General features: G+C 38.6%; 1 protein-coding gene across 5 annotated transcripts in view; it reads left to right on the forward strand.

Annotated features, from left to right (window-relative positions):
• Positions 1-25,179, forward strand: part of SLC4A4 (solute carrier family 4 member 4) — a 363,163-nt gene that overhangs the window by 249,648 nt on the left and 88,336 nt on the right. For all 5 annotated transcript variants that reach the window (XM_027544701.1, XM_027544703.1, XM_027544702.1 and 2 more), the window contains exons 8-12: positions 317-474; positions 8,248-8,335; positions 10,499-10,653; positions 11,571-11,684; positions 13,908-14,082. In XM_027544701.1, the coding sequence (XP_027400502.1) occupies positions 317-474; positions 8,248-8,335; positions 10,499-10,653; positions 11,571-11,684; positions 13,908-14,082 (690 nt within the window). The remainder of the gene's footprint in view (positions 1-316; positions 475-8,247; positions 8,336-10,498; positions 10,654-11,570; positions 11,685-13,907; positions 14,083-25,179) is intronic.

Genomic DNA, 25,179 nt, shown 5'->3' on the forward strand with positions numbered 1-25,179 from the left:
TTAGTTGACACATCCCTTATCATCAGGGCTTAGATCAGTTCCTGGCTCCAAGGAGACTCTTAAACTCATGTTTATTGAGTTGAATAAGTTAATGAATTGATACGTATGTAAATATTGTTTTATATGTAAACCACATGGCTGTACACATAATGTTTTTGCATCCAAAATACAGAGAAAAACTTATATAATAGAATGGTTAGACATAATAGAAGAATGGCTAGCTAGGGCCTGCCTGGTGCACGTAGACTCATAAAGAAATTTCTTTGAGTTCCCTTCTCTGGAAATAAGTTGTGTCTTCTTGGCTCTTCCCATGCAGCTGAAGAATAAGTTCATGAAAAAACTGCCACGTGATGCAGAAGCTTCCAACGTGCTTGTTGGCGAGGTAGACTTCTTGGATTCTCCTTTCATTGCTTTTGTTCGGCTGCAGCAGGCAGTCATGCTGGGTGCCCTGACTGAGGTCCCTGTGCCCACAAGGTAAGCTGCTCCCTGACTCACTGGGGTCCCGTGTGGTCATAGGGAAAACTCCTCCCGCTCAGGCTAGAGAGCCAATAGGATGAGGGTTCACCCAAAGCAAGCATGTTGGAAAGGTTTAACTTGAAATAACGGTTCAGTCTGACTTTCATGCTCTTGGTTGACTTGGCACATGTATAGTAGTAATAATGATTATAATAATTAATTGGACTATGGAATAGTTTCTGATGGATTAGCCTATTTAATACTCATAATAATTTTTAAAGTATAAACTATAAGGGATTTTATAGATGAAGAAACAGTTTGAGAGTTTAAGTAACTTCTACAAGATCATATAGATGGTAAATGGTTCAGAGGTCTGAGTCATTTTCATTTGTTCTCTGTTTGATTAGGAAATTGATAGTGGGTATGTTCATACATACATATACACATTATATATATCAATATATGTAAATGTGTCTATGTGTACATATTTAGACATGTATATATGTGATTTGACTCAGTGGTAAAGAATCCTCCTGCCAGTGCAGGAGATGCAGATTTGATCCCTGGATCAGTAAGATCCCCTGGAGAAGGAAATGGGAATCCACTCCAGTACTCTTGCCTGGAGAATGTGGACAAAGGACCCTGGTAGGCTACAGTCCATGGGGTCCCAAAAGAGTTGGACATGACTGAGTGACTAAATAGCAATATGTGTTTATTATATATATGCACAAAAGTAAAAATCATTAAGTTGTACACTTAAATTTGTGTACTTTATGTGTTAGGACTCATAAAGTTTTATTTTAAAAGAACATATACTACTGTTATTACAATCATGTACTCATACTGCACAGTACCTTAGAAGTCATCCTTTTTTATTTCTCTCTGTAACTGAGCCCAGTAGAAGAGCTAGGAAGCTTGACTTTTATGTCAAGTGTAGTAGGTAAATAGAAGCTAATGCTTCAAATAAACTTGTACTTAGGAATAGGTTAAAGAGAAGTCTATAATCTTCAGGTTGACATTAGAAAATTGTTATAAAATAGGGCCTTTTTTGGGGCAGTGCCCAGAGCAAGGGCAGGGAACTTTTCTGTAGGTTTCGCCAGGTGAGCAGGAGAGGCTATGGATTTCCAGTGGTCTCAGATGATCTGAGCAAGGTAAACCAACAAGATAAGGGGCTCAAGATTTGTTTTGAGCTAATTCAGGAGGAAAATTAGGAGAACATTTCCTTATGGCCTTCCATTCTATACATTACAGGCCATTCTTTTTTACGCTGCTATTTTTATCCCATTTTTCTATTTCTTAGACACTAACAACAGGGAGAATACTTGTCATATTACAATATAGGAATAATATAAGCAGTCGTTGGACAAATAGCAGAGGAAAGGGGATAGTTACAGCTTATTCAGTTAATGGGATTATGATGATTTGTGTTTTCTATAACTTAGCTTTTTGCTTGAAAACATTCCAGCAGAGCCTTGCAGGTTCATCTGAGCAATCACCTGGCGAACAGCTAGCTGACTCAGTCATGGCCGAACTCCAGCTTGCATGTCCCTTTGGTTTTATTTATGTCTCTTTGGACCAACTTTTCTGGAGCTTGAAAGAAAAAGACATGCCAAGAAGTGTTCAGTTGCTCTTTTTCATTTTTTATTCTTTTTCTCTAGAAGCTACAAATAAAAATATTTTAAGAGGTTTTTTATTTAAACAATAACACAAGATCATTGAGTAGCAAGTCATGACCATTTTGGAGTCCCTCTTATCATCTGCTCCTGTCCGGCTCATGTTTTTCTGTCCTGGACAGTGGTACTAGTCTAGAGGTAAAATCAAGCATTATTTGAATTGAGAAAAGGAGCCCAGTCTATTCAAGGGAATATAATTCAATAATGCTTCAATTCATAAAGCTATTTCAGGGCAGTAATCTGAATAATATATCCTAGCATGTTAACATTTTTCCAGGAAATAGTTTTATCCATTTGCTATCCTCTGAACCAGGGCAAGCTGTAATCACTGAGAAGAGAGTCTCATTAGCTTCTTTGTGTGTGAGTAATACAGGGCCACTTACAGTGGCTGCATCCTGTGAAATCTAATAAAGGAAATCCCACAAGGAGCATGGTGGTCATTGTGGAGGATGTCTCTGCACTCAGCTGTGTGCTTTAACATGCATGCCACCCCGCTATCCTGCACAGAAACCTGAGAAATCTGTTTCTGTGCACATCTTGTAATGACGGTCATTTTTTCTTTTGAAAAATTTTTCCATTTTTCCTTTCCTTTTGAAGGTGGAAGACAGACTCTTTTACTTATTATTATTATTCTTACTATTTATAATAAATAGCATTACTAGCATGCATCTTTTAGGAAATATGATTATAGCCACTCCGTTTGTATAGAGTTCACGAATTTCTCTATCCACTCTGCTCTTTGCTTGATCTAGTTTAGCTTTCTGTTTGCAGCTGGATTCCTACAGACTGGGTAGATGCTTTCTACATAGAGGACCTTCTTGTCATCCATGTGAAAGCAGATGAACTCTGTTCTTTGGTGACTTAGTCGGGTATGTTTATGATTTTCTTAGTGTCTTAACAGGCACTTTGCTTTGCTATTATCTTACATCTGTTCCATTGAGGCTGCCACTCAGTCATATTTATGGGCCACATGGAGATGAATATAATTCCCATTTTATAGTTCAGAGATGGAGCCACATGGATGACGTACTGTCAGTGCAGATTTCTGACTCTGAAGCCAGGCTCTTAGGGAAAATCTAAGAAGACTCCTAGAATGGATTGCAAAAAAACGCTTTAGGGTTTTCCCATGAAGACTAATCAAAGCCCTTGATCAATCTGTGCTTTTCTTACCTTGATTTTCACATCTGAGGCAAATAATTATAAAGGGAGCTTGCAGCAGCAGCCCTCTATAAAATTAGAATGTTTACCCCTTTGTGTCACCCTTAGTTAATATCGATTTTATGTTATAAATAATGATCTGCCTGAAAGCAGTTCTTTGTCCCTAATTGTCAAAACCATAAAAATTCTAGTAGAGGACTTGGGATGGAGGTCTTGCTAGTTCAGTTCTGTCTTGTGTAACAGTCTTCCAGTGGCTCACTGCTGTTTACTATGTGCAACATGGTTGGTTATGATGGGTTTGTGGTCCTTATGAATTTATTGAGGAAGCTACAGTTTAGCCACATTTTCCAAAGCCACTAAATATGAATAATGGGTTATTTGATTCACTGTTGTTTGAAAAAAAGGGAGTAAGGAATTGGTACATGCTGAGTTTATTTTAGAATGGCTGTGATATATCAGGAAGGAGGAGGGGTGCACATCTCGGAAAAGATGGAAAGGTTTAGGAAGGCTGGCTCTTTTTCTGATATTATGCTCTATTTCTGCCTATAATTATTTTGTGAATATGAATATAGTCCGTTGGTTCTGGATGCTCATCTGGTACTGATTTTTGTTGTGGTGAATGCTAGAGGCATTCTCCACAGGCGCGATTGCTGCTGCTGCTGCTGCTGCTAAGTTGCTTCAGTCGTGTCCGACTCTGTGCAACCCCATAGACAGAAGCCCACCAGGCTCCCCTGTCCCTGGGATTCTCCAGGCAAGAACACTGGAGTGGGTTGCCATTTCCTTCTCCAATGCATGAAAGTGATAAGTGAAAGGGAAGTCGCTCAGTCGTGTCCGACTCTTCGCGACCCCATGGACTGCAGCCTACCAGGCTCCTCCGTCCATGGGATTTTCCAGGCAAGAGTACTGGAGTGGGGTGCCATCGCCTTCTCCGCCAGGCACGATTAGTTACATGGAAAAGTGAGCACATCAGAGTGGAAGGGCCTCATGAAGATTCTCGAGACAGCCAGGCACTATTATAAATTCTGTGACTTGTGTCTACTTATAAGCAAATACAAAGAACTCAGCAACATAAATTATTTCCCCTGAGCCAGCAATATGGGCTGTGCCCTTTCAACCACACAAATGTAATGTTTACTCTAATTCGTTAATAAAAAAAAGCTTTTGGTTAAAAATAACATCTGTCCATTGACAAAAACAAAAACAACCACTTGAGTCATGAAAGTTTTCAGTATGTTATAAAAGCTGAGTTTGGCAAGATGGACTTCTGTCAGAAAAGTTGTAACAGCTTTTGCTTCTTGGAGGGTTAAAGAGGAGAGAACATGTTTCGGACAGAGGGAACTTCAGCTCGATAAGTTGTTCTGTGTTGTTAGTTTTCCCAGATCTCTCATCTCCATTTCAATAGTGCACTTCCAATTACAGTCTTCCTAGGGGTCTGCTTCCCTACCGATGAAATTCTCGACCTGAGGTGATGTTTCCTGCTACTTGTGGGTGTCCAGAGTTCCTCTCTATTCATTTTAAGAAAATGGATTTACTCAGTGGTTCCTGACTGAAGTAATGTGAAAATTTTAACTGATACGTAACTTTTTATTTCTATTTGGCACTTGATATTTTCTTTATACTTTAAAGTATAAAGAAAATATCAAGTGCCAAATATATATCAGATCAGTCAGTCAGTCGTGTCCGACTCCTTGCGACCCCATGAATCGCAGCACGCTAGGCCTCCCTGTCCATCACCAACTCCTGGAGTTCACTCAGACTCACATCCATCGAGTCAGCCATGCCATCCAGCCATCTCATCCTCTGTCATCCCCTTCTCCTCCTGCCCCCAATCCCTCCCAGCATCAGAGTCTTTGCCAATGAGTCAACTCTTCACACGAGGTGGCCAAAGTACTGGAGTTTCAGCCTCTGCATCATTCCTTCCAAAGAAATCCCAGGGCTGATCTCCTTCAGAATGGACTGGTTGGATCTCCTTGCAGTCCAAGGGACTCTCAAGAGTCTTCTCCAAATGAACATATATATATATGTTTTATATATATATATATATATGTTTTAATAAAAATCACATTATTCAGGAAAGAGGAATTGTACGTTTATGCCTAACTTAATGAAAACACTGTAGCTCTCATATACTGGGTTTGCTACTATGATAAGTGGTTTTTTTATGGTCACCACTGGTCTGTTACTGCCATTTCTTCTTTGGTGCTGTTTAGTAAAGAGCAGAGTAAATATTTGTAGAAAATGTATGCCCTCATCTCATAGGATTTAAGGTGGAGGATCCACTACTCTGTTATCCCTTGGACCAGCGGCCCATTGTCTGCCAGAATTTGAGAACTATTAATGACTGAGAGCATTTTCTACACTTTCTAATAAGCCACTATTTTGGCTTTGTTGCCATATAGTCAACCTGATAATTAATTCACGTGTCAGTTGATAAATGTGCATTTCCATAGTGTGTATTTATAAATGTAAAATAATCATGATGCAGATACTAGGGAGAGGTAGGAAGATGTAGACAGTGATTCTGGAAAGGGTTAGATATTGTGTAGTGCTTAGATGCTAATATTTGGATGTGCTCAGATGCTCAGTTGTGTCTGACTCTTTGAGACCCTTTGGAGTGTAGCCCATCAGGCTCCTCTGTTCACGGGGTGTTCCTGGCAAGAATATTGGAGTGGGTTGCCATTTCCTTCTCCAGGGGATCTTCCCGACCCAGGGATCAAACCTGTGTCTCTTGAGTCTCCTGCATTGACAGATGGATTCTTTACCACTGCCATCTGGGAAGCCTGAAATAATAAAAAAATGACAGGCAAAGGAAATACATTGTTTTAAAATGTATTAAGTAAAGCATCCAGGTGTTACATATGCTCTCTTGCTGTACCACATTGGCCACTTCTGTTTAAAGCTATGCCCTATCGTCCTGCCTGGCAGCTGGCCCTTGGTAGACAAGTAAATAGAATTGGGACATACGAAAAGTACTATATGTGTTTCTTAATGAGATTTGCATTTTACTTTATTTGTTAAATGTTTTTTTCAGGTGTTGCACTCATTCAGTGAGCCATCCCTTCAGAAAAGTGCATTGTACTTTTCTGTCAATAAAAAAAGCTCTTGATAATACTGTATGTGGTGGCGTATAATTTAGGTTCAGCTTCAGAAAAAGGCAAGTTCTAGTTAGAAGAATTAAAACCCAGTTCTAATAATGACTTCCTTCATACTTGAATGACTTTCGTGCCTGCTGATTGCTTTTGCCCATTTCATCTACTGTGATAACATTTGAAAGCGAGTGCACCGCTCCACTCCAGAACTGGTTTCTAAGCAAATAAATACTGAATGGTTTTATGGTTATTCTGGTATAAACTCTGAGGATTCAGACATTCAGATTTACCTTCTTACATTCTCAATTTGTTTTTTTTCTTTACTCTTTAGATTAAATTTTATGATGAAAAATGGAATTATCTATTCAAGGGCATTTCAGAACAGACCCTAATACCTTGAAGAGTGTTGGCTATCAATAGCCCTTTCTTAAACAACAAAAAAATATAAATAAATTAGTAAAAAAGAAAATTTTACCAACAAAAGTCCTAAGCCATTCATGGTTTCATAAGATCTTACTTAAACTTTCTTGTCCCTAGCTAAGTATCACAACGTCTTTCCCCCAGAGTGGCCTATGGAAGTCATAGTTGGATAGCTTTCTCTGGTGTATAGGTTGCGCAGGTATTATTAAGCAGAATTGTGTGCTGGGAAAAAACAAGAGGTAAAAAGTCCTATCTGTCTTGTTGTTCAGTTTCTTAGTCATGTCCAACTCTTTGTGACCCCATGGACTGCAGCACACCAGGCCTCCTGTGCTTTACTACATCCCAGAGCTTGCTCAAACTCATGTTCATTGAGTCCATGGTGCCATCCAGCCATCTACTGTCATTCACTGGGGACAGTCTTTGAGCCCATCCATTACCTTCCTTGAGCCTAGGTTTCTTCACCATTAAATGGGAGTAAGATGCGTGTCCTTATAGCAAAGGATAGTAGGAGTTTAAATGATATGTGAGTGTGAAATGCTTTGTAAGCTTTAGAAAGCTGTGCAACCATAGCATGTGATCATTTTTATTGTCCTCATTATCTCCATGTTAGGTAAGATATGATCATAAATAAGCAAGGCAGGGATTTGTCTAGTATTGCCTTTTGTCTGTTTTTGAATTCATATACTTCCTGCTCCCCAGTTGAGAGTTGCATCTTTGCCCTTGTGATCAGTGAGGGAGTCCTTCCAACATGATAAGGGGTGAACTTGAGTGGAGATAAGCCCATTATTGCAAGTTTCAGGACCTAACTACTGTGGAACAGTGCATTATCAAGAAAACAAGTTTGGAAAAGAAAATGAGGAATCCTGTAAAAGAATTTTAACTGTGAATGATGTTTTATATTTAATTTCTCTCAAATTTTTCCTTCTTTACTTTGGTTGTCAGCATGTGGTTTATTGTAGAGGAGTTGGATTTTGCTGACTCCCAGCCACTTCTGAGTAGAACTATTTCTTTAAAATATGGAGAGGATCATTTGTCACCATCAATATTGGGTGAAGAAAAGTCAGAAAAATCAGAAGATGTGCTAAGTCTTTCTAGTTATTGTGCTTAATGGGTTTTCTCCAAAGATTCTGAAAAGTCAGAAGAAAGAGAAAGAAAAGAAAGTTTAGAAAAGAAAGACTTACTCATATAGTGAACCTTTCCTTCTTCATGAAGAAGCTTTTTAGGGTTCCATGCTCAATTCTCCCTTGCTTCCAAACAAAATGAACAACAATTTGTGTTTCACAATAGTGTGGAAGAGTGCCTTTCATATTACCAAGACTATGACCTTTGTTTTAAAGATGAATTCTAGACCTAACCTTTTTATGAATTAGGATTAAACATGTCTCAGTGTTATGTGTGTTGAGTTTGATGAAATATGTGTTACAGCCTTTGCTTCTTTCCTCTCCCAATAGGTTCTTATTCATTCTCTTAGGTCCTAAGGGGAAAGCCAAGTCCTACCATGAGATCGGCAGAGCCATTGCCACCTTGATGTCTGATGAGGTAGGGAATCAGGAAGATGGTGATCTGTGAATGTCATTCTTTGTTCTCATACTGTGAGTTGGCTGTCACAATTTCTTCAATTAGAATTACGTAGTTACCAACCTTCTTTAAAACATGAGGTACAGTCATTTGTGCAAATGAGCTGACAACTGCTTTTAATAGTTTTCAAAAAATAAATTTTATGTTAGAATAAGTCATATTTTCCTTTCTCTAAACATTTGCAGTTCTGCAAACTGAAGTATGTTAAATATTATTTAAAAGGTTCAAGTCACTGTATTAACATAATCTCTTAAAATGTTTAATATATTCATCCTGCAAATTCAAGTGTTTTGTTTCAGAAGTGGGTTTTATAAAATAATGCATAGTAAAATGCATTTTCCCTTAGGTATCAGAAAGTACCTGTTTTTGTGGTTTTCTTATCTTGTGGGAAGGAATGATGCATATACTAAAATGCATTAGCAACCATTCTGCAAAGTATCTAGCACTTTGGAATTATGACTGTATTCTCATAACAGTTTGACGTCACTACACACACCTTAGACATGTTGAAATTCCGAACTAGTCTCATAGTAGGAGAAATACTATTAGAATATAGGATCACTGATTTCTGCTTTTATGCCTTTCTAGCTTGCTATTTTGCCGAATGTTTTGTTTTTGCTTCATTGCTTGATATGTTAGCTTCTCCATGTGTTGAGTGGAGAATAGAGCATTTAGTTATGGCAGTTCTATTTGTGATTACTCAGATGGTTACTTAATTTGGGAACACTGATGAATAGCAGTGCTGTTTTTTTCCTTTGAGGCAACTAAGCATCTCAGTGAGTTCTTTTATTTATTTCTGCATATTTACAATTTCTTAATTCTTCACCCTAAGATGTATTGATTAGAAATGCTTTAGGCAAAAAAGAAAAAGAAGAAAAAGAAATGCTTTAGGCTGCAAATGATAGAAAATCTGACTTATTGTGGCTTAAACAATTTAGGGTTTGTTTTGCACACATATTAGGAAATTTGGAGGTAAGTAGTTGCTGGAGTTGGTTAAACTTAACTGCTTAATGGTAAATCAAGGGCCAAGGCTCTTGCTTTGTGGTCTTAAGGTGGCTGCTGCTGTCAACTCCATTCACACCATCTATAGCAAAGCAAGAAGGAGGAGGCAGGGAATATTAGCTGTGTCTTTCTTTCTGAACTGGTATTTTAATGCTCCTCCCACACATTGTTTTTTCTTTTTTTCTAATCCCATGAGTCAGAACTGCCCATCCTTACCTGCAGGCTAGGCTAAGAAAGATACTGACTTTCCAGCCTCCATAGTGGGAGGTAGCAAGAGAAAATAAGGCTGTAGCCAGTTATGTCCACTGCAGATGTTATGCCTACACTTTGAATGACCTCCCCTAAACCCCAAAACCCCCACACCATTATGTGCTGTTTGATAGCTTTTACACATTCTACTGAGGAGAAAAGACATAGCAATCTTTAAGAATAGCCAAAGGTATCAAACAGGGCCCATCTTCTTTGCTGGAGACTAAAGAATTTGACTTACAAGGTATGAAAGGCTTGGGTTATGTATAAAGGACTTTCAGATTATCAGGCAGGTTAGAAGAATGAAATGATGGACAAAGAGTATGATACACATTTGCTACCTTGGATGGTTTGGTTATTGGCTTCCTAAAACACAGATGATCACCTACTTAAAACCCCTTTGCTTTAACTCAAATTATTTGTGTGTTTGAGAGCTGCAGAATTTGAGTTTTAACCAGTCTTAACACTCAGTTTGAACTTTTCCTTCTTGAATTAGAAGCAGTGGTTTGGCCCAGTAGTTTTTATTTCAGGGAGTGATTGTGTATTTCTCTAAACTATTTTCATCTGGCTTCCATAGCAACCATATCAGTAATAGTACATACCAGTGGGAGATGAAAGGCAATGCTATTTTATGGTATTGTTAGGAAAAAATCATATAAAAGAAGCACAGCTGTTTTCTCATGCCTCTACCTATATTCTTTGGGTTCATAATCTGGATACTGAAATATTTTAGATTAAGCTGAATAGTAGGAAATAGGAGGCTATGGTCACAGTAATGTTAAAGTAGATTATGGATTGCATTCTTCAGCCTTAACATCTGAGGCGTGTGGAGAGTTCTCTTGTTGGATCAGCACATCTCTTCTTATTCTTTAGGTGTTCCATGACATTGCTTATAAAGCGAAAGATAGGCAGGACCTGATTGCTGGCATAGATGAGTTCCTAGACGAAGTCATTGTCCTTCCACCTGGAGAATGGGATCCAGCGATCAGGATAGAGCCTCCTAAGAGTCTTCCATCGTCTGACAAAAGGTAAAACGATCAGGCCATTGGGAGTTTTAATCTTTGAGAAGGAGAAGAGGTTCTGTCTAGTGCCTTAATATTGACAGATTTCCATTAAACTTGAGGTATTATGGCAAATGAATCACACATGTGCCTTCGTTTGACATTTGGTTGACACTGGAAAATGAGCATGTGGTGATATTCTTCAGTGATTACAAATTAAAGATCTCAGATTATGATATTGGAATACACTGTAGAGATTCTTTTGGGATGTTTCTGGGACCCCTTTATAGGTGGAAAGATCAGTTTACTCAAGGTAAATCTACCCTGTAGATTTAAGAGGTTAAGAAATTGGGTGAGATAATTGAGGGGAAGCCATTTTCTAGAAATCTGTGGTTTTCCAGATGAAACAATTTCCCTTTCATACAACATACAGTTTATTCAACTTTTTATTCATCTACTCATTTTTTTTGGCTCTAACTAGAACACTTTAAAGTTGTCTGCTTCCCTGGTAAAGAGTCTGCCTGGAATGCAGGAGACCCTGGTTCAATTCTTGGGTCAGGAAGATCTCCTGGAGAAGGGATAGTCTACCCACTCCAGTATTCACGGGATTCCCTGGTGGCTCAGACGGTAAAGAATCTGCCTGAAATGTGCGAGACCTGGGTTTGATCCCTCAGTTGGGAAGATCCCCTGGAGAAGGGCACGGCAACCGATGCCAGTATTCTTGCCTAGAGAATCCCCATGGGCAGAGGAACCTACACCCACGAGGTCGCGACGAGTCAGACACCAATGAGCTATTAAGCACACACAGGATGGTGGCAGGAAATCATAATCTTTCTCCCAAAGGGTTTTTGGTCCATCTCTTCATTAGTTAGTGCATGATGTAGCTAAGAGGCAGGTGAATAAAATAAAACTAATCTTCTCTTGGGCTCTGTTGTCTTGATTAGAAAGAATATGTACTCAGGTGGAGAGAATGTTCAGATGAATGGGGACACGCCCCACGATGGAGGCCATGGAGGAGGAGGACATGCAGATTGTGAGGAATTGCAGCGCACTGGAAGGTAACTTATGGATTCTTCTGTTGTTCATAATGAGGTTCCCCTCTGGTCTGAATTCCCCTTAATCTTTCTGTCAGTGCTTTGTTACTGGTTTCTATGTTCGGTCAGCCAACACAGGTTTATGGTGTATTATTAGTCACAGGTGCTTGGGCTGCAGCAGTGGATGAATGGAAAACCTCTGTCCTTAGGGGTCTTTGTAGTGGTGGGAGACAAACAGTGAGCAGATAACGAAATGTGAATCTGATTGTGTGGGGCAAAGTAAAGCAGAAGTAGGGAGTTTTGCAACAGGCGAAAGGTACTAGGTAATACCATTTTACATAGCATGGTCTGTAAGGGAAGGCCATAGAGGGAATTGCAGCATTTGAGGAAAGTCCTGAAGAAGTGGGGAGGCAGATCCTAGGGTGGGGGGTGGAGAACAGCAGGGTGCCTAGTGGGTGCTGGGTTGGCACAGAGGCCAGTGTGACGGCAGTGGCATGAATGAGAGCTGTTAGAGAAGTGGGGGGCGGGTGTGGCAGAAAGGCCAGTCTCTCCCTGCCCTTGACTTTCTTGATTCCATCTCTTCCTGATACATTTACTCAGAAGTGTACCCATATTACAGAACAGAGTACAGAGTTACAGAACATGTACAGAGTTACATGTTACAGACGTGAGTGACTGCCAGGCCACTGTCTCCTCGGCCTGCAGTGGGGAGCTCAGGTTTCTCAGGCAGCTTTGGCTAAATCTCTTCTTATTAGAATTATGCCTTCACTATTAGGTTCTCCATTTCAATCTGAATTAAGTACAGTTTTAAGTAGGATACTTGTTTATGAAGATATGACTTTTTATTTTTTTTTCCTTTTTTTATTATTTTTTAAATTTTATTTTATTTTTAAACTTTACAATATTGTATTGGTTTTGCCAAATATTGAAATGAATCTGCGAAGATATGACTTTTTAAAAAACACTTCAGATTTTTGAAAACACAAAGGTATGTCATTTTAACAGACAACTGAATCTGAATGAAATGACGTTCTTTCCTTCCTCCAATGACCCACTTGGGTTTGTTTCCCAAATGAAGAGGATGTTATTTCTCTCCTCTTCTTCTTAAAGACTAGAGAACAGAACCTCTCTCTCCCCCATTTTTTCCCTGAACAGTTCTTTACAAACTATTCCCATTAGAAATATCCTTTTCCTCTTCTATAGATACAATTTCTGGGATTTAACTTCTTTATTTAATCAGACTGTAATCTTTGATATTTTAACTTTCCTAAGTGCATTACATGTCTGCAATGTCTGCTACCATGCAATATGTCTGTACATACCAAGAAAAGTGAAGCAGGGCGTTGAATGCAGCTAAGACAGACAGACAGACACACAATCCTGAGAATGTGTGAGAGCATAGTGCAAGTCTTGCCATGAGTGGAGGATCAAGACTTCCAAGGGTTGTAGCACTCTGAGGGAAGACATCAAAGGCAGAAGGCACAGCGTGGGGAAAGCTGAGTGAGGTTTGGTTGAGGGAATGAGCTGACACATGACAGGCAGCTGACCTGCCTGTGGATATGAGGCGGCTCAGCTTGCTACGCTCCTCCATGACACACCTGCATGGCTTTCTCCCTTCATTCTTTCCGATCCTCACCCCAAAGTCACCCATTAGGAGTCCTGTTCTGGCCACTCTGATATTACAGCCATAGCAACTCTAGCATTTAACCCAGATCCCCACTTAATTTTTTCTTTGATTTTTAGCCCCATGCATTTTACTTATTTCGTTTGCCTCACTCAGAAAATAACTCCATGAGGGTGGGTATTTTTTCCTGTGTTATTCACTGTTGTATTTCCAGTACTCAGAATAGTGCTGGGCATATCCCAAATGACCAAATACACGTTTGTGGAATGAATGAATGAATGAGGCTGGGATGGAAGTTCTGACAAGATTAGAAAGGGCCTTATGATCGGCTCACAGGTTGGGATGTTTTCCTTCAGACATTGACACTGAATTCATCTACACAATTCACTCTCATCTAAAGACCAACAGTCTAGGGAATGTGACTGCCTAATTTGGTGATCAAAAAGAAGACAGAAGAAAATGTATTCCTTTACAGTTTTCTGATTTTATCTTAAGGGCTGAAATAGTATCTTGCTGATTCAAACACTTTAAATACACCTTCTCTGCGATTAAAATAAGTTATCTCTTGGTTCATTGCCCGATACTTTATTTTACATTGTCACGTTTGCTTTTTCCCTACCCAGGTTCTGTGGTGGACTAATTAAGGACATAAAGAGGAAAGCACCATTTTTTGCCAGTGACTTTTATGATGCTTTAAATATTCAGGCTCTTTCAGCAATTCTCTTCATTTATCTGGCAACTGTAACTAATGCTATCACTTTCGGAGGACTGCTTGGGGATGCCACTGACAACATGCAGGTGGGTTTGGTTTGGGGGAAGACACAAATAGTACAGCCAGATTGCCTTCCTCACCCCTGCAGCTCAGCGAGAAGCAGATGGCCTTTCAGTTACTCAGCGTGATTTTCTTTCTTTTGCTGGATGCTGCATTTTACTTTGCTTCTGGTCTGCTGCTGTATTTCCAGCATTTTAGTAGTTACAAAAATAGCTCGATGAAATCTGGCTTGAGTCACAAGTGGGGAAAAGAAGGGAAGGAAATGAGGATATATAGCTCTATTTGGGCAAAAGCAGATCAGCTGCTTTAATTTTGTGCCGGGTATAAGGTTTCGATCTTCTATTACCTTGAATGTATGGACCACACTGTTAAATTTGATATATCAAGTTTTGGGGGAATGCCTGGTTAGCTTCCTTTTACATGTGAGCAGACGATGGGTGTTTTGCTCAAGACTGAATTTGTATCTTTATGAGAAGAACTCAGCTTTAAGGATAAAAGCCACGAGTTGGTGTTCCTATTCCTGGATCTGCCTCTCATTAAGCCATTAAGATTCTAGCTTATTTTGTTGGTTGCTTTGCAGGTGGCATTTGCCCTTCTTTTGTAGCCATAATAGCTGAAGTTTTAGTGATAGAAAAGATATTTTTAATTCCCATAATCAGAAAGATATGTACAAAACCTCTTTTAGTTGATCCAATCATTATGGAAAAAAATAGGCATTGTGCTAGTTGCGGAGTATAGAGTAGTGAGTGAAGCTGAAAAGAACCAGATTCAAGCCCTTTTCAAACACTGTTCTTCTGTGTTACTACTTATTACTGTTTAACCTATGTGACATTAATAAGTGCTGCCAACCAGCTCATTTAAAATAATAGAGCTGCTTCCAAAGGATTGCTTTTTTTCTACTTCTGTTTTCTCCCCTGGGCACATTTCATATTTTAGATTTCTGCTTAAACACAAAATTAAGATGGAGACGCTCTGTGACATCTGTGTTGACCCAAGCAAAAAAGGGAGACATTACTTTAAACAATTTTATTTCACTTGTTAAGAGCACTTTCATCTTTTAGTCTTTATCTATTGCTGCATAGCATGTTACCCCCAAATCTGAGGCTTCAAACAACCATTTTTTCCTTCTCTCTTATGGTTTTGGTGGTTGATGGACTCGGGTGGCTTGTTCCCTTAGGTCCTTGTAGACTTGCAGTGTTTTGGCAGCTGAGTTTGGAGTTGCCCGAGGGCTTCTTTCCTCACGTGACTGCTGCCGGGGCTGGGGGCTCCCCCTCTGACTAGTCCAAGGCTGGCTTGGGTTTTCTCACAGCTGGGCACTGTGATGCCTCCCGTGACCTCCTGCTCCTTTGAAAGGGGGCAGTTGCCACTTGGCTTTCCTTGTTGCCATGTGAATATGCACTCATTATTCATTTTCTGATTTTCAAAGAGAGGTTGGAAATTCAAATTCTTAAGTGAAATCTGGTGATTCTGAAATATTGGCCAATGATCAACATTTTAAAATTACATTGTGCTGACCAGAAAGCACTTAGCTGTATATTCCCAAGTATGGGGAATAGAAGCCAAGCATTGTAGTCACAGAGATGAAGTATATGAAAAAAAATGTCTTCCCCTTTTTTCCTCATTCATAGACAAAAATGAGTAAATTAGTTGTAACAGTAATTCAGTAATGGTATTTTTACAAAATCTGTCTGTATTCAAATTGCGTGGCTATTCTTCATCTAAATGAAAGTCTAATGATAATTAAAATACGTCATTCAAAAGAACAAAGTGGAGGAAAAAAGCACTGGGGAAGTACCCTGAGGCCAGCACGAAGAAGATAAGACAGGCAACCTCATGTTAAGTGAAGGACAGGGAAGCCTGGCATGCTGCAATCCATGGGGTCGCAAAGAGTTAGACACAACTGAGCCACTGAACAACATGTTAAGAAAAAATCACACAAAGCTGTGATTTTGAGAGGGTAGCAAGAACAAAACCTCCTTCTGTCTTGCACAATATAGATAGACTTTCAGGTGAAGATAATTTTTCAATATGTGGTTTTTTTTTAAATGTTCTTATTGAGATGGAGACATAATGACATTTCTTATGTGTTACCCTTTTGCCTTTTTAAGCTGAATTGAACTCTTCAACTTTGTGAGACTTAGCTTTAAAATGCTGCATCTCACACAAGAGAGAGAGAAATCTGTTCAAGTCTATTATTGATCCCTCCTGGTGGTGCATTATTTTGCATATGAGGGAGTTCTGTAAAGATTAAGTTGTGTAACATATATAGTTACTGTGGGTTTGTCCTCTGAGACAAGTATTATGGGAAAGGCCTTGCTGGTGGAGTAAGCTATTTTCTGGGTTCTAAAGACTTTAGGAGAAATATAAATGCTTTCAGTGTGTCAGGATGTCCATTAAAATGACCATTTGCTGGATGTTACTTCTAGGAGTTGACTTAATCAAGTATCTAATTGAAACCTATGAGGATAATTTGTCAGACATAATAGACCATTGTATCAATAAATTATGTAACCTCCATTGATAGTTTCACTGAAACTGAATTCGGTTTTTTGAAACTTTCTCTGAATGAAAATAGTCTTGGATATATTTAACACTCATATATACATATATTTAGTCTTCATGTCATTTCTGAAGACTTTTTCGTTTTAAGAACTATGTGGATGAAATACTACAATTTGGTACTTTCAGTGGGTGGCAGAAACATTGAAAAACAGGGATTAAAAAATTAATGATCATTGATAGCTATTTCTTGAACAGAATACTCTCTTATGAATTTGTTTTGGGCGGAATGATGCTGTTAGTAAATGAGTTCATAGATTCAGTGGGTTTTTTGATATAATATGTGTAAATATAATTTGACTAGGACATGCACACGCATATGCAACTCAATAGTTACATAGTAATTTTACATATCCTAGAATTTAAATATGGAAAAATTTTGCTTATAGTCATCTAATTAGGTTTTCTTGCAGTGGTAGATGACTTAGATGGGTGTATCTATTGGTTTTATCTATTTTGAAGACCAGGGAATAAGGTGAATTTAATATGTTGAAGAGTGTCTCAAAACTGTAAGGGTGTATGTTCTTTAACGTACAGAGGTGTTTTTTTGCGATATGAACATTGGGGTGCATACATCTTTTTGAATTACAGGTTTTTTTCCTAAATATATGCCCAGGAGTGGGATTGCTGGGTCATATGTCAACTCTGTTCCTGATTTTTTGAGGAACCTGCATACTTTTTTCCATAGGGCTGCACCAGTTTACATTCCCACTAACAGTGTAAGAGGGTTCCATTTTCTCCATACCCTTTCGAGTATTTGTTATTTGTAGACTTTTTAAATGACAGCCATTCTGAACAGTGTGAGGTGAAAACTCTCACTGTAGTTTTGGTTTTCATTTCTTTAATAATTAGTGATGAGACCATCTCTTCATGAGCCTGTTGGCCATCTTGTAACATACAGAGGTTTTGATGCTCTGGCAGTAAATGTCTTCTTGACTTCGCATCAGGAAAAGAAAATACTTTGTGGATTTGGTGTCAAGACCAGGTTATTTTACTAGTCTAAGGCAGACGTCGATACATTCTTTTGTGAATATTTATTGGATGTCTACTGTGTCCCAGGCATTAAGTGCTGAGGATACAGATAACATGACCAAAGTAGGTAAGAATCCCTATTCTGATGGTATTTACAATCTAGAGTTGATAAAGCAATCTGTTTTATGCTCCCCCGAGATACCAGTAGTGGTCTGTAGTGGACCTATTTAAAGGGGTGAAATCTTCTTTCTTCATTTGACTTTCTAAACACTAGATCAGAACTGAGCAGAAAAGCTTTGTCACAGCCTGAAATAATCTTCAATTGTATCACATGCCTTCATAAATGTGGCAGTGGGTTATTCACAAAAGCACAGGCAGCTCAAATGAGTCAACCGACTACAGTGTCCTTGCTTTTAGAGGCGGGCAGCTGAGAGACGTTCATGTAGGACCTTTATTGTGAGGCTACAAATAGACATGGATGCTGGGCAGAAGCATGTTGTGAAAACATGAGTGAGTCACCCACACTGGTGTCGTTTAAGCAAACTCTTCTGCCAACTTCTCTTCAGGAGGTCTTGCCTACTCAATGACAGGAATTTACATTTAAGCATTCATTTCAAAGCAGAAATATATATATATATATATACATATATATGTAATTAGTATTCACATACATTCTCAGTTATATAAATTCAGTAATCTTACCTATATATGTAATATATATATATATATATCACATTATGTGTGTGTGTTTGTGTATATACATATGCACACACCTATTTCGAAGCAAATCTTGAGAGGCATATGGATCATTTCCCATGGAACTGTGTTCAAAATAAATCAGTTGAGGCTCCAGAGGCTCCAGTCAGTTCAGTTCAGTTGCTTAGTCGTGTCCAACTCTTTGTGACCCCATCCGTGGGCTGCAGTACACCAGGCTTTCCTATCCATCACCAACTCCCGGAGTTTACTCAAACTCATGTCCGTCGAGTTGGTGATGCCATCCAACCATCTCATCCTCTGTTGGCCTCTTCTCCTCTCGCCTTTAATCTTTCCCAGCATCAGGGTGTTTTCCAATGAGTTAGTTCTTTATATTAGGTGGCCAAAGTATTGGAGTTTCAGCTTCAGCATCAGTCCTTCCAATGAATATTCAGGACTGATTTCCTTTAGGATGGACTGGCTGGATCTCCTTGCATTCCAAGGGGCTGTCAAGAATCTACTCCAACACCACAGTTCAAAAGCATCAATTCTTCAGCACTCAGCTTTCTTTATAGTCCAAATCTCACATCCATAATTACTACTGGAAAAGCCATAGCTTTGACTAGATGGACCTTTGTTGGCAAAGTAATGTCTCTGCTTTTTAATATGCTATCTAGGTTGGTCATAGCTTTTCTTCCAAGGAGTAAGCATCTTTTAATTTCATGGCTGCCGTCACCATCTGCAGTGATTTTGGAGCCCAGGAAAATAAAGTCTCTCACTGTTTCCATTATTTCCCCATCTATTTGCCATGAAGCGATGGGACCAGATGCCATGATGATCTTAGTTTTCTGAATGTTGAGTTTTAAGTTAACTTTTTTACTCTCCTCATTCACTTTTATCAAGAGGCTCTTTAGTTCTTCACTTTCTACGGGTTGTATCATCTGCATATCTGAGGTTATTGATATTTCTCCTGGTAATCTTGACTCCATCTTGTGCTTCATCCAGCCTGGCATTTCGCATGATATAGTCTGCATATAAATTAAATAAGCAGGGTGACAATATACAGCCTTGACATACTCCTTTCCCAATTTGGAACCATTCTGTTGTTCCATGTCCAGTTCTAACTGCTGCTTCTTGACCTGCATACAGGTTTCTCAGGAGGCAGGTCAGGTGGCCTCATTCCCATCTCTTTAAGAATTGTCCACAGTTTGTTGTGATCCCTTGTGGCTCAGCTGGTAAAGAATCTGCCTGTAATATGGGATACTTGGGTTCAATCCCTGGGTTGGAAAGATGCCCTGGAGAAGGGAAAGGCTACCCACTCCAGTATTCTGGTCTAAAGAATTGTATGGACTGTATAATCCATGGGGTTGCAAACAGTTGGACAGGACTGAGCGACTTTTGCTTTCACTTTCACACAGTCAAAGGCTTGGGTATAGTCAATAAAGCAGAAGCAGATGTTTTTCTGGAATTCTCTCCAGATATAATCAAATTAGAATGGCAGCATAGATAGCTGCATGAATTCTCCAACTTGCCACATACATTTGAGCCATCATGCTTCTCTGAGAGGACTCTGAAACTTCCAGAGTGGGTGTGCATGGATTCCTTAAGTGTAGGCAGTTAAAGTTTAGCCTGGGCTTCTGGGAGTAACTGAACTGCTTTGCCAAGAGTTGACCTTACAGTCTTCTGGGATCTAGCCCTGGCTTGTTTCCTGTTCTTAAGCAACAAAGTATTAGAGCGTTGGCTTTCTGAGATCCAAGAATATGCAGTGCTCTTATTGCACTTTTCAGTAAGCTCTACTGTAATGATGCTCTATTCCCCTTGCCATGAAGTGAAAGTGTGTTAGTCCCTCCGTCATGTCTGACACTTTGTGACCCCCTGGACTGTGGCCCATTAGGCTCCTCTATCCATGGAATTCTCTAGGCAAGAATACTGGAGTGGATAGCCATTCCTTTCTCTAGGGAATCTTCCCAGCCCAGGGATCCAACCCATGTATTCTGCATTGTAGGCAAATTCTTTACAATCTAAGCCACCAGAATTTGTAGGCAAATTCTTTACAATCTGAGAGCTTTACAATCGGAAGCTCTCCCCTTGCCATGAGGATGCATGCTCAGTCATGTACGACTCTTTGCAACCCATGAACTGTAGCCTGCCTGGCTCCTGTGTCCATAGGATTTTCCAGGCAAGAATACTGAAGTGCGTTGCAATTTCTTCCTCCAGGGGATCTTCCTGACCCCAGGGACTGAATTCGCGTCTCCTTCATTGGCAGGTGGATTCTTTACCACTGAGCTCTGCCATACTGTTAAGTAAAAATAAGGGCTTTTATCTTCACTATCCTAAAAACATGTCCTTCCCACAACTAAAAGTCTCTTATGACCATGCATATGAACTCATTGCATTAGATTTATATTCTTGGTTGCCAAGTGGGTACTGCTGCTGCTGCTGCTAAGTCGCTTCAGTCGTGTCCGACTCTGTGCGACCCCATAGACGGCAGCCCACCAGGCTCCCCCGTCCCTGGGATTCTCCAGGCAAGAACACTGGAGTGGATTGCCATTTCCTACTCCCATGCCAAGTGGGTTCTATTAATTAAATTGTTAAATGTTGATTTAACAAATATTTATGAATAGGTTAGTCTGTGGGTAAGATACTGATATAAGGAAAACTGTTTTGATACTTAGTGTCAAGTCTTTGTTATTTAAAAGCTGTCCTTCTTAGCTTTATGGAACACAGAGAAGTGCTTTAATTTAAATTGACTGTTGGTTGTGAATGACTGAGCACAGTCTAGAGTGAAGACTGAGTGAAGAAAGTCATTTAAATTTTTTTCAGGAATAAATATAATCCTATTTTCACAAACCTTTTAGTAAAAGAAGACCGTAAGATTTTTAGGATTTTAGAATTTGTTGAATTTTGTGATATTTATGGAGCCTAACAGAGCACATTTTAAGGGAACTTGTTTCATAATAAGGAACATTTATAAATATAAATTTGGCATCTCCAACTTTGAGGCTTTATTTTAACATACTGCTGTGCTGAGAATATTCAATCAATCTGCTTAAGTTGGAAATGTATCATTTCTTACTCATATATGATATTCCTCAATAAGATAGACACTTCTTTACAAAGCATCATGCGCAATTTGTAACAGCAGGATTAAAGCAACTGATAATTACTTTACTGCATGAAGACTAGATAATAATTTCATCTTCCCTGAATGTTACATTTTGGTACCAAAGTGCGTTTCTTCCCTGAAGTGGAAATAGAAGGTGATGTGTTAATCTGCAACAGAAACATATTCCAGTTTGGGCAGGGTTGTCTGTTGGAATGATCCAATTAGGTTGTGTTGGTAAGAAAACAATAAATGTGTATTCAGTTACAAAGTAAAGGGCACCACACTGTTTACTTGCCTCCAGGGTATGTTGGTCATTGCTTTTCCCTGGAAGAAACTTTAACTTTAGACAATTTGCTTCATTTCATGTATAAGTTTTGAATGAAACCTGTTTGATTGAAGTTCGTTTTTTTGTTTTACCAAATTCCATTTAGCAGAAACCTATTTGGCTGTTTTTCCCATGTAAATGACCTTTGTCAACTCTATTTTCTTGGTGGTCAGAAAATGATGGGTCATTTGAGCAGCGGTGAAGATCCCAAACAATGCTAAATTCTAAACAATATTTTGTGTTTAGCTTGAAATCATTTTGAAATAGCTTTGTTTTGAATAAGATAAAATTAAGCATGGTACGAAATTCAAATAGTACAGAAACACTGCATAGAAGATCGTTTTGCCCTTAAATCCAGGAATAACCATTATTAACCTGTTCATGAATATCTTTCTGTATCTTGCAATGCTTGTATAAACAGATCACTGTGTAGGATTTTCTGTAAATGAGATCATATATGCAATCATTTATGTAACTAGCATTTCAAGAAAGTCTTTCCACCTCAATATGGGTCTTGAACACAGCATTTTTAATGGCTGCATTTCTTTATACACATGGTGTATGTGCTATAATTTATTTAATAAATTCTCTATTAGTGGACTTTTAGTTTTTTTCAGTCCTTTCATTTGTAAACAATCTTGGTGCTTAACTCCACTTTCCTTCTTTGTCATTACCTCTTTAGCTAAATTTTTAGCAGAATGTGATTGCAGTATATACTTGTTTTATTTTTGATATTGATTTCAGGTTACACTTCACAAAGGTATACTGATTTAAACTTCTACCAGTAATGGACAAGAGAGCTGGCTTGCTCACTTTCTTGCAAAAACAGAATTTGTCTCATGTTCTCATTTTTGTCATTCTGTGGCTTAAAAATGACGGCTCATTTTTATTCCATTTACATTTCTTTGATTTTTAGTGAGAGGTAATATCCGTCCATACTTATTGCTTACTTATGTGTCTTTATATTTGTACACTTGGGATATTTCTCTTTGGGGCATTCTTTTTTTCTCATTGACTTATAAGAACTCTTTGTATAATAAGGATATTTTCCCTTTGCTTGTCAGAAATATCACAAATGTATTTTTCCTAGATCTGCTATGTATCTTTTAACCACATTTGATTTCTTTTGCTGTAAAGATCTCAGTTCTTATGTAGTCAAAATCTTTAGTCTTTTATAATTTCTTATATTCATGATATATTTAGAGCAGTTTCCCCACCCCAAGATTAGAAAAATATTTACCCACATATCTTAGTTCTTTTATGTTTTCATTTACATTTCTCATCCATCTGGACTTAATTTTTGTGTAAGATTATACTGGTATTTGATGTTTGGACACTTCAGAGGATCTAGATACCTATTCACAGCTCTTCAAACAAAACAATATTGTAAAGCCTCTCTTTCTTGCTATCCATTCTATTGGACTTGGAACTGGAGCTCTTTAGTAGAGATTTTGGCTCATACTTTTCTTCAAGCAGAGAGATAATTTGTTTTTCAAGTCTTGCCTCCTTTTTTCTGTTCCTGCTGGGCAGTGTAAACAGAAATCCTGTTTATGACGACAAAGCACTTTTAGGCAGAGATGGCACACTAAGGATTTGGCGGCTGTGATCTGTCAGGAGAGAAATCATTGATTTATAGTCTGTAGCTACACAGGTGAAGTAAGAAATGAGGGTTGTGTATCCAGTCTTCCTTCCTAGTGTAGATGAATGGTCTGTGTAGCTGCTGGTCATTAACCATGCTAGCGGGTAGTTCTTATTTTGATAGAAGAAGGAAGATTGCCTGAATGGGTGCACCTCAGATATGGACCGTATAAAAATCAGTTTGGGAACTTTGGAAACCTATGGATTCCTGGGACCTAATCTTTGAAGATCTTGATTTATTTGTTCAAAGTGAAGATGTGTTTTGTCGCTCAGTCATGTCTGACTCTTTTGCAAACCCCTGCAAAAGCCCGTCAGGCTCCTTCCTCTGTCCATGGGATTCTCCAGGCAAGAATACTGGAGTGGGTTGCCATTTCCTTCTCCTTCTCCAGGGAATCTTTCCCACATGTGTCTCCTGTACTCATGCACTGACAGGCAGATTCTTTACCACAAAGCCACCTGGGAAGCCCGAAGTGGAAATAAAAATTCAGTATTTCTTTTTCCCTAAAAAACAAAAAACAAAACAAACAAAAACAACCCTCACAGATATTTTTCATGTGGCTCAAATTTGATTTAGGTACTTTCATCATCTCATCACTTATTTTTGATCTTGTGGCTTTACGTTGGGGATCTGATCTGCAGGTAATTCAGGTTTGTTTGCTTATTTCCAATGGCCATGTTTAAAAGTCATTAGGCTGCATCATTTTTCTTGGCTAAATTTCAGATTCAAATGCTAGAGAAGTTTAATTTTATTGATCAACATTCTACACAGTTTTAATAGATTACAGCCAATACAGGCTGAAATTTCTTTTTATGGTTAGTAGACATTTTTTTTTTCAAGTCTTGAAATCTAACAGTAATGTTGGTGAATATTTTAGCATATATTGCCCCCTAAATATTCTTTTCTCATTTTACTTGGTTGATAATTGTCAAAGAGATAGAAAATCTTTTGTATTTTAAGGCAGTTTGGGGTTAATTATTAATCCAAGTAATACATTTCTTAATAAAAAGGACATAAAACAACAAAGGTCATTCTTTAGTGTTATATGAAGATATTAAATGTACTAAATTGCAATAAAGTCAAAGTTGACAGCATAAATGTTGAATGTTTTATCATCTTGAATGCATTTGCTTTGTGTTAGCCGTGACGGGTGTGATGGCCTTGACTTATCACAAGTAGTTCACAGACAAACTTCTGGTGCTACCAATTGTGGTTGGATTTTTTTTTCTAAAGAATCTTGCTCCTATGGTGAGATTTCCTCCTTTTTTTCATGTTCTTGTCACTTTTTAAAGCTTATTTATTTTGTTCCATTGATCTATATTTCTGTCTTTGTGCCAGTACCATACTGCCAGAAGGAAAAACATCAATACAGTATACTAACGCATGTATATGGAATTTAGAAAGATGGTAACAATAACCCGGTGTACGAGACAGCAAAAGAGACACTGATGTATAGAACAGTGTTATGGACTCTATGGGAGAGGGAGAGGGTGGGAAGATTTGGGAGAATGACATTGAAACATGTAAAATATCATGTAAGAAACAAGTTGCCAGTCCAGGTTTGATGCACGATACTGGATGCTTGGGGCTAGTGCACTGGGACGACCCAGAGGGATGGTATGCGGAGGGAGGAGGGAGGAGGGTTCAGGATGGGGAACGCATGTATACCTGTGGCGGATTCATTTTGATATTTGGCAAAACTAATACAATTATGTAAAGTTTAAAAATAAAATAAAATTTAAAAAAAATAAAGCTTATTTATTTGTAATTAGAGGATAATTGCTTTACTGTATTGTGTTGGTTTCTGCCATATATCAACATGAATCAGCCAT

Source organism: Bos indicus x Bos taurus, chromosome 6 (genome assembly GCF_003369695.1).
Source record: "Bos indicus x Bos taurus breed Angus x Brahman F1 hybrid chromosome 6, Bos_hybrid_MaternalHap_v2.0, whole genome shotgun sequence".
NCBI classification, from domain to species: Eukaryota; Metazoa; Chordata; class Mammalia; order Artiodactyla; family Bovidae; genus Bos; species Bos indicus x Bos taurus.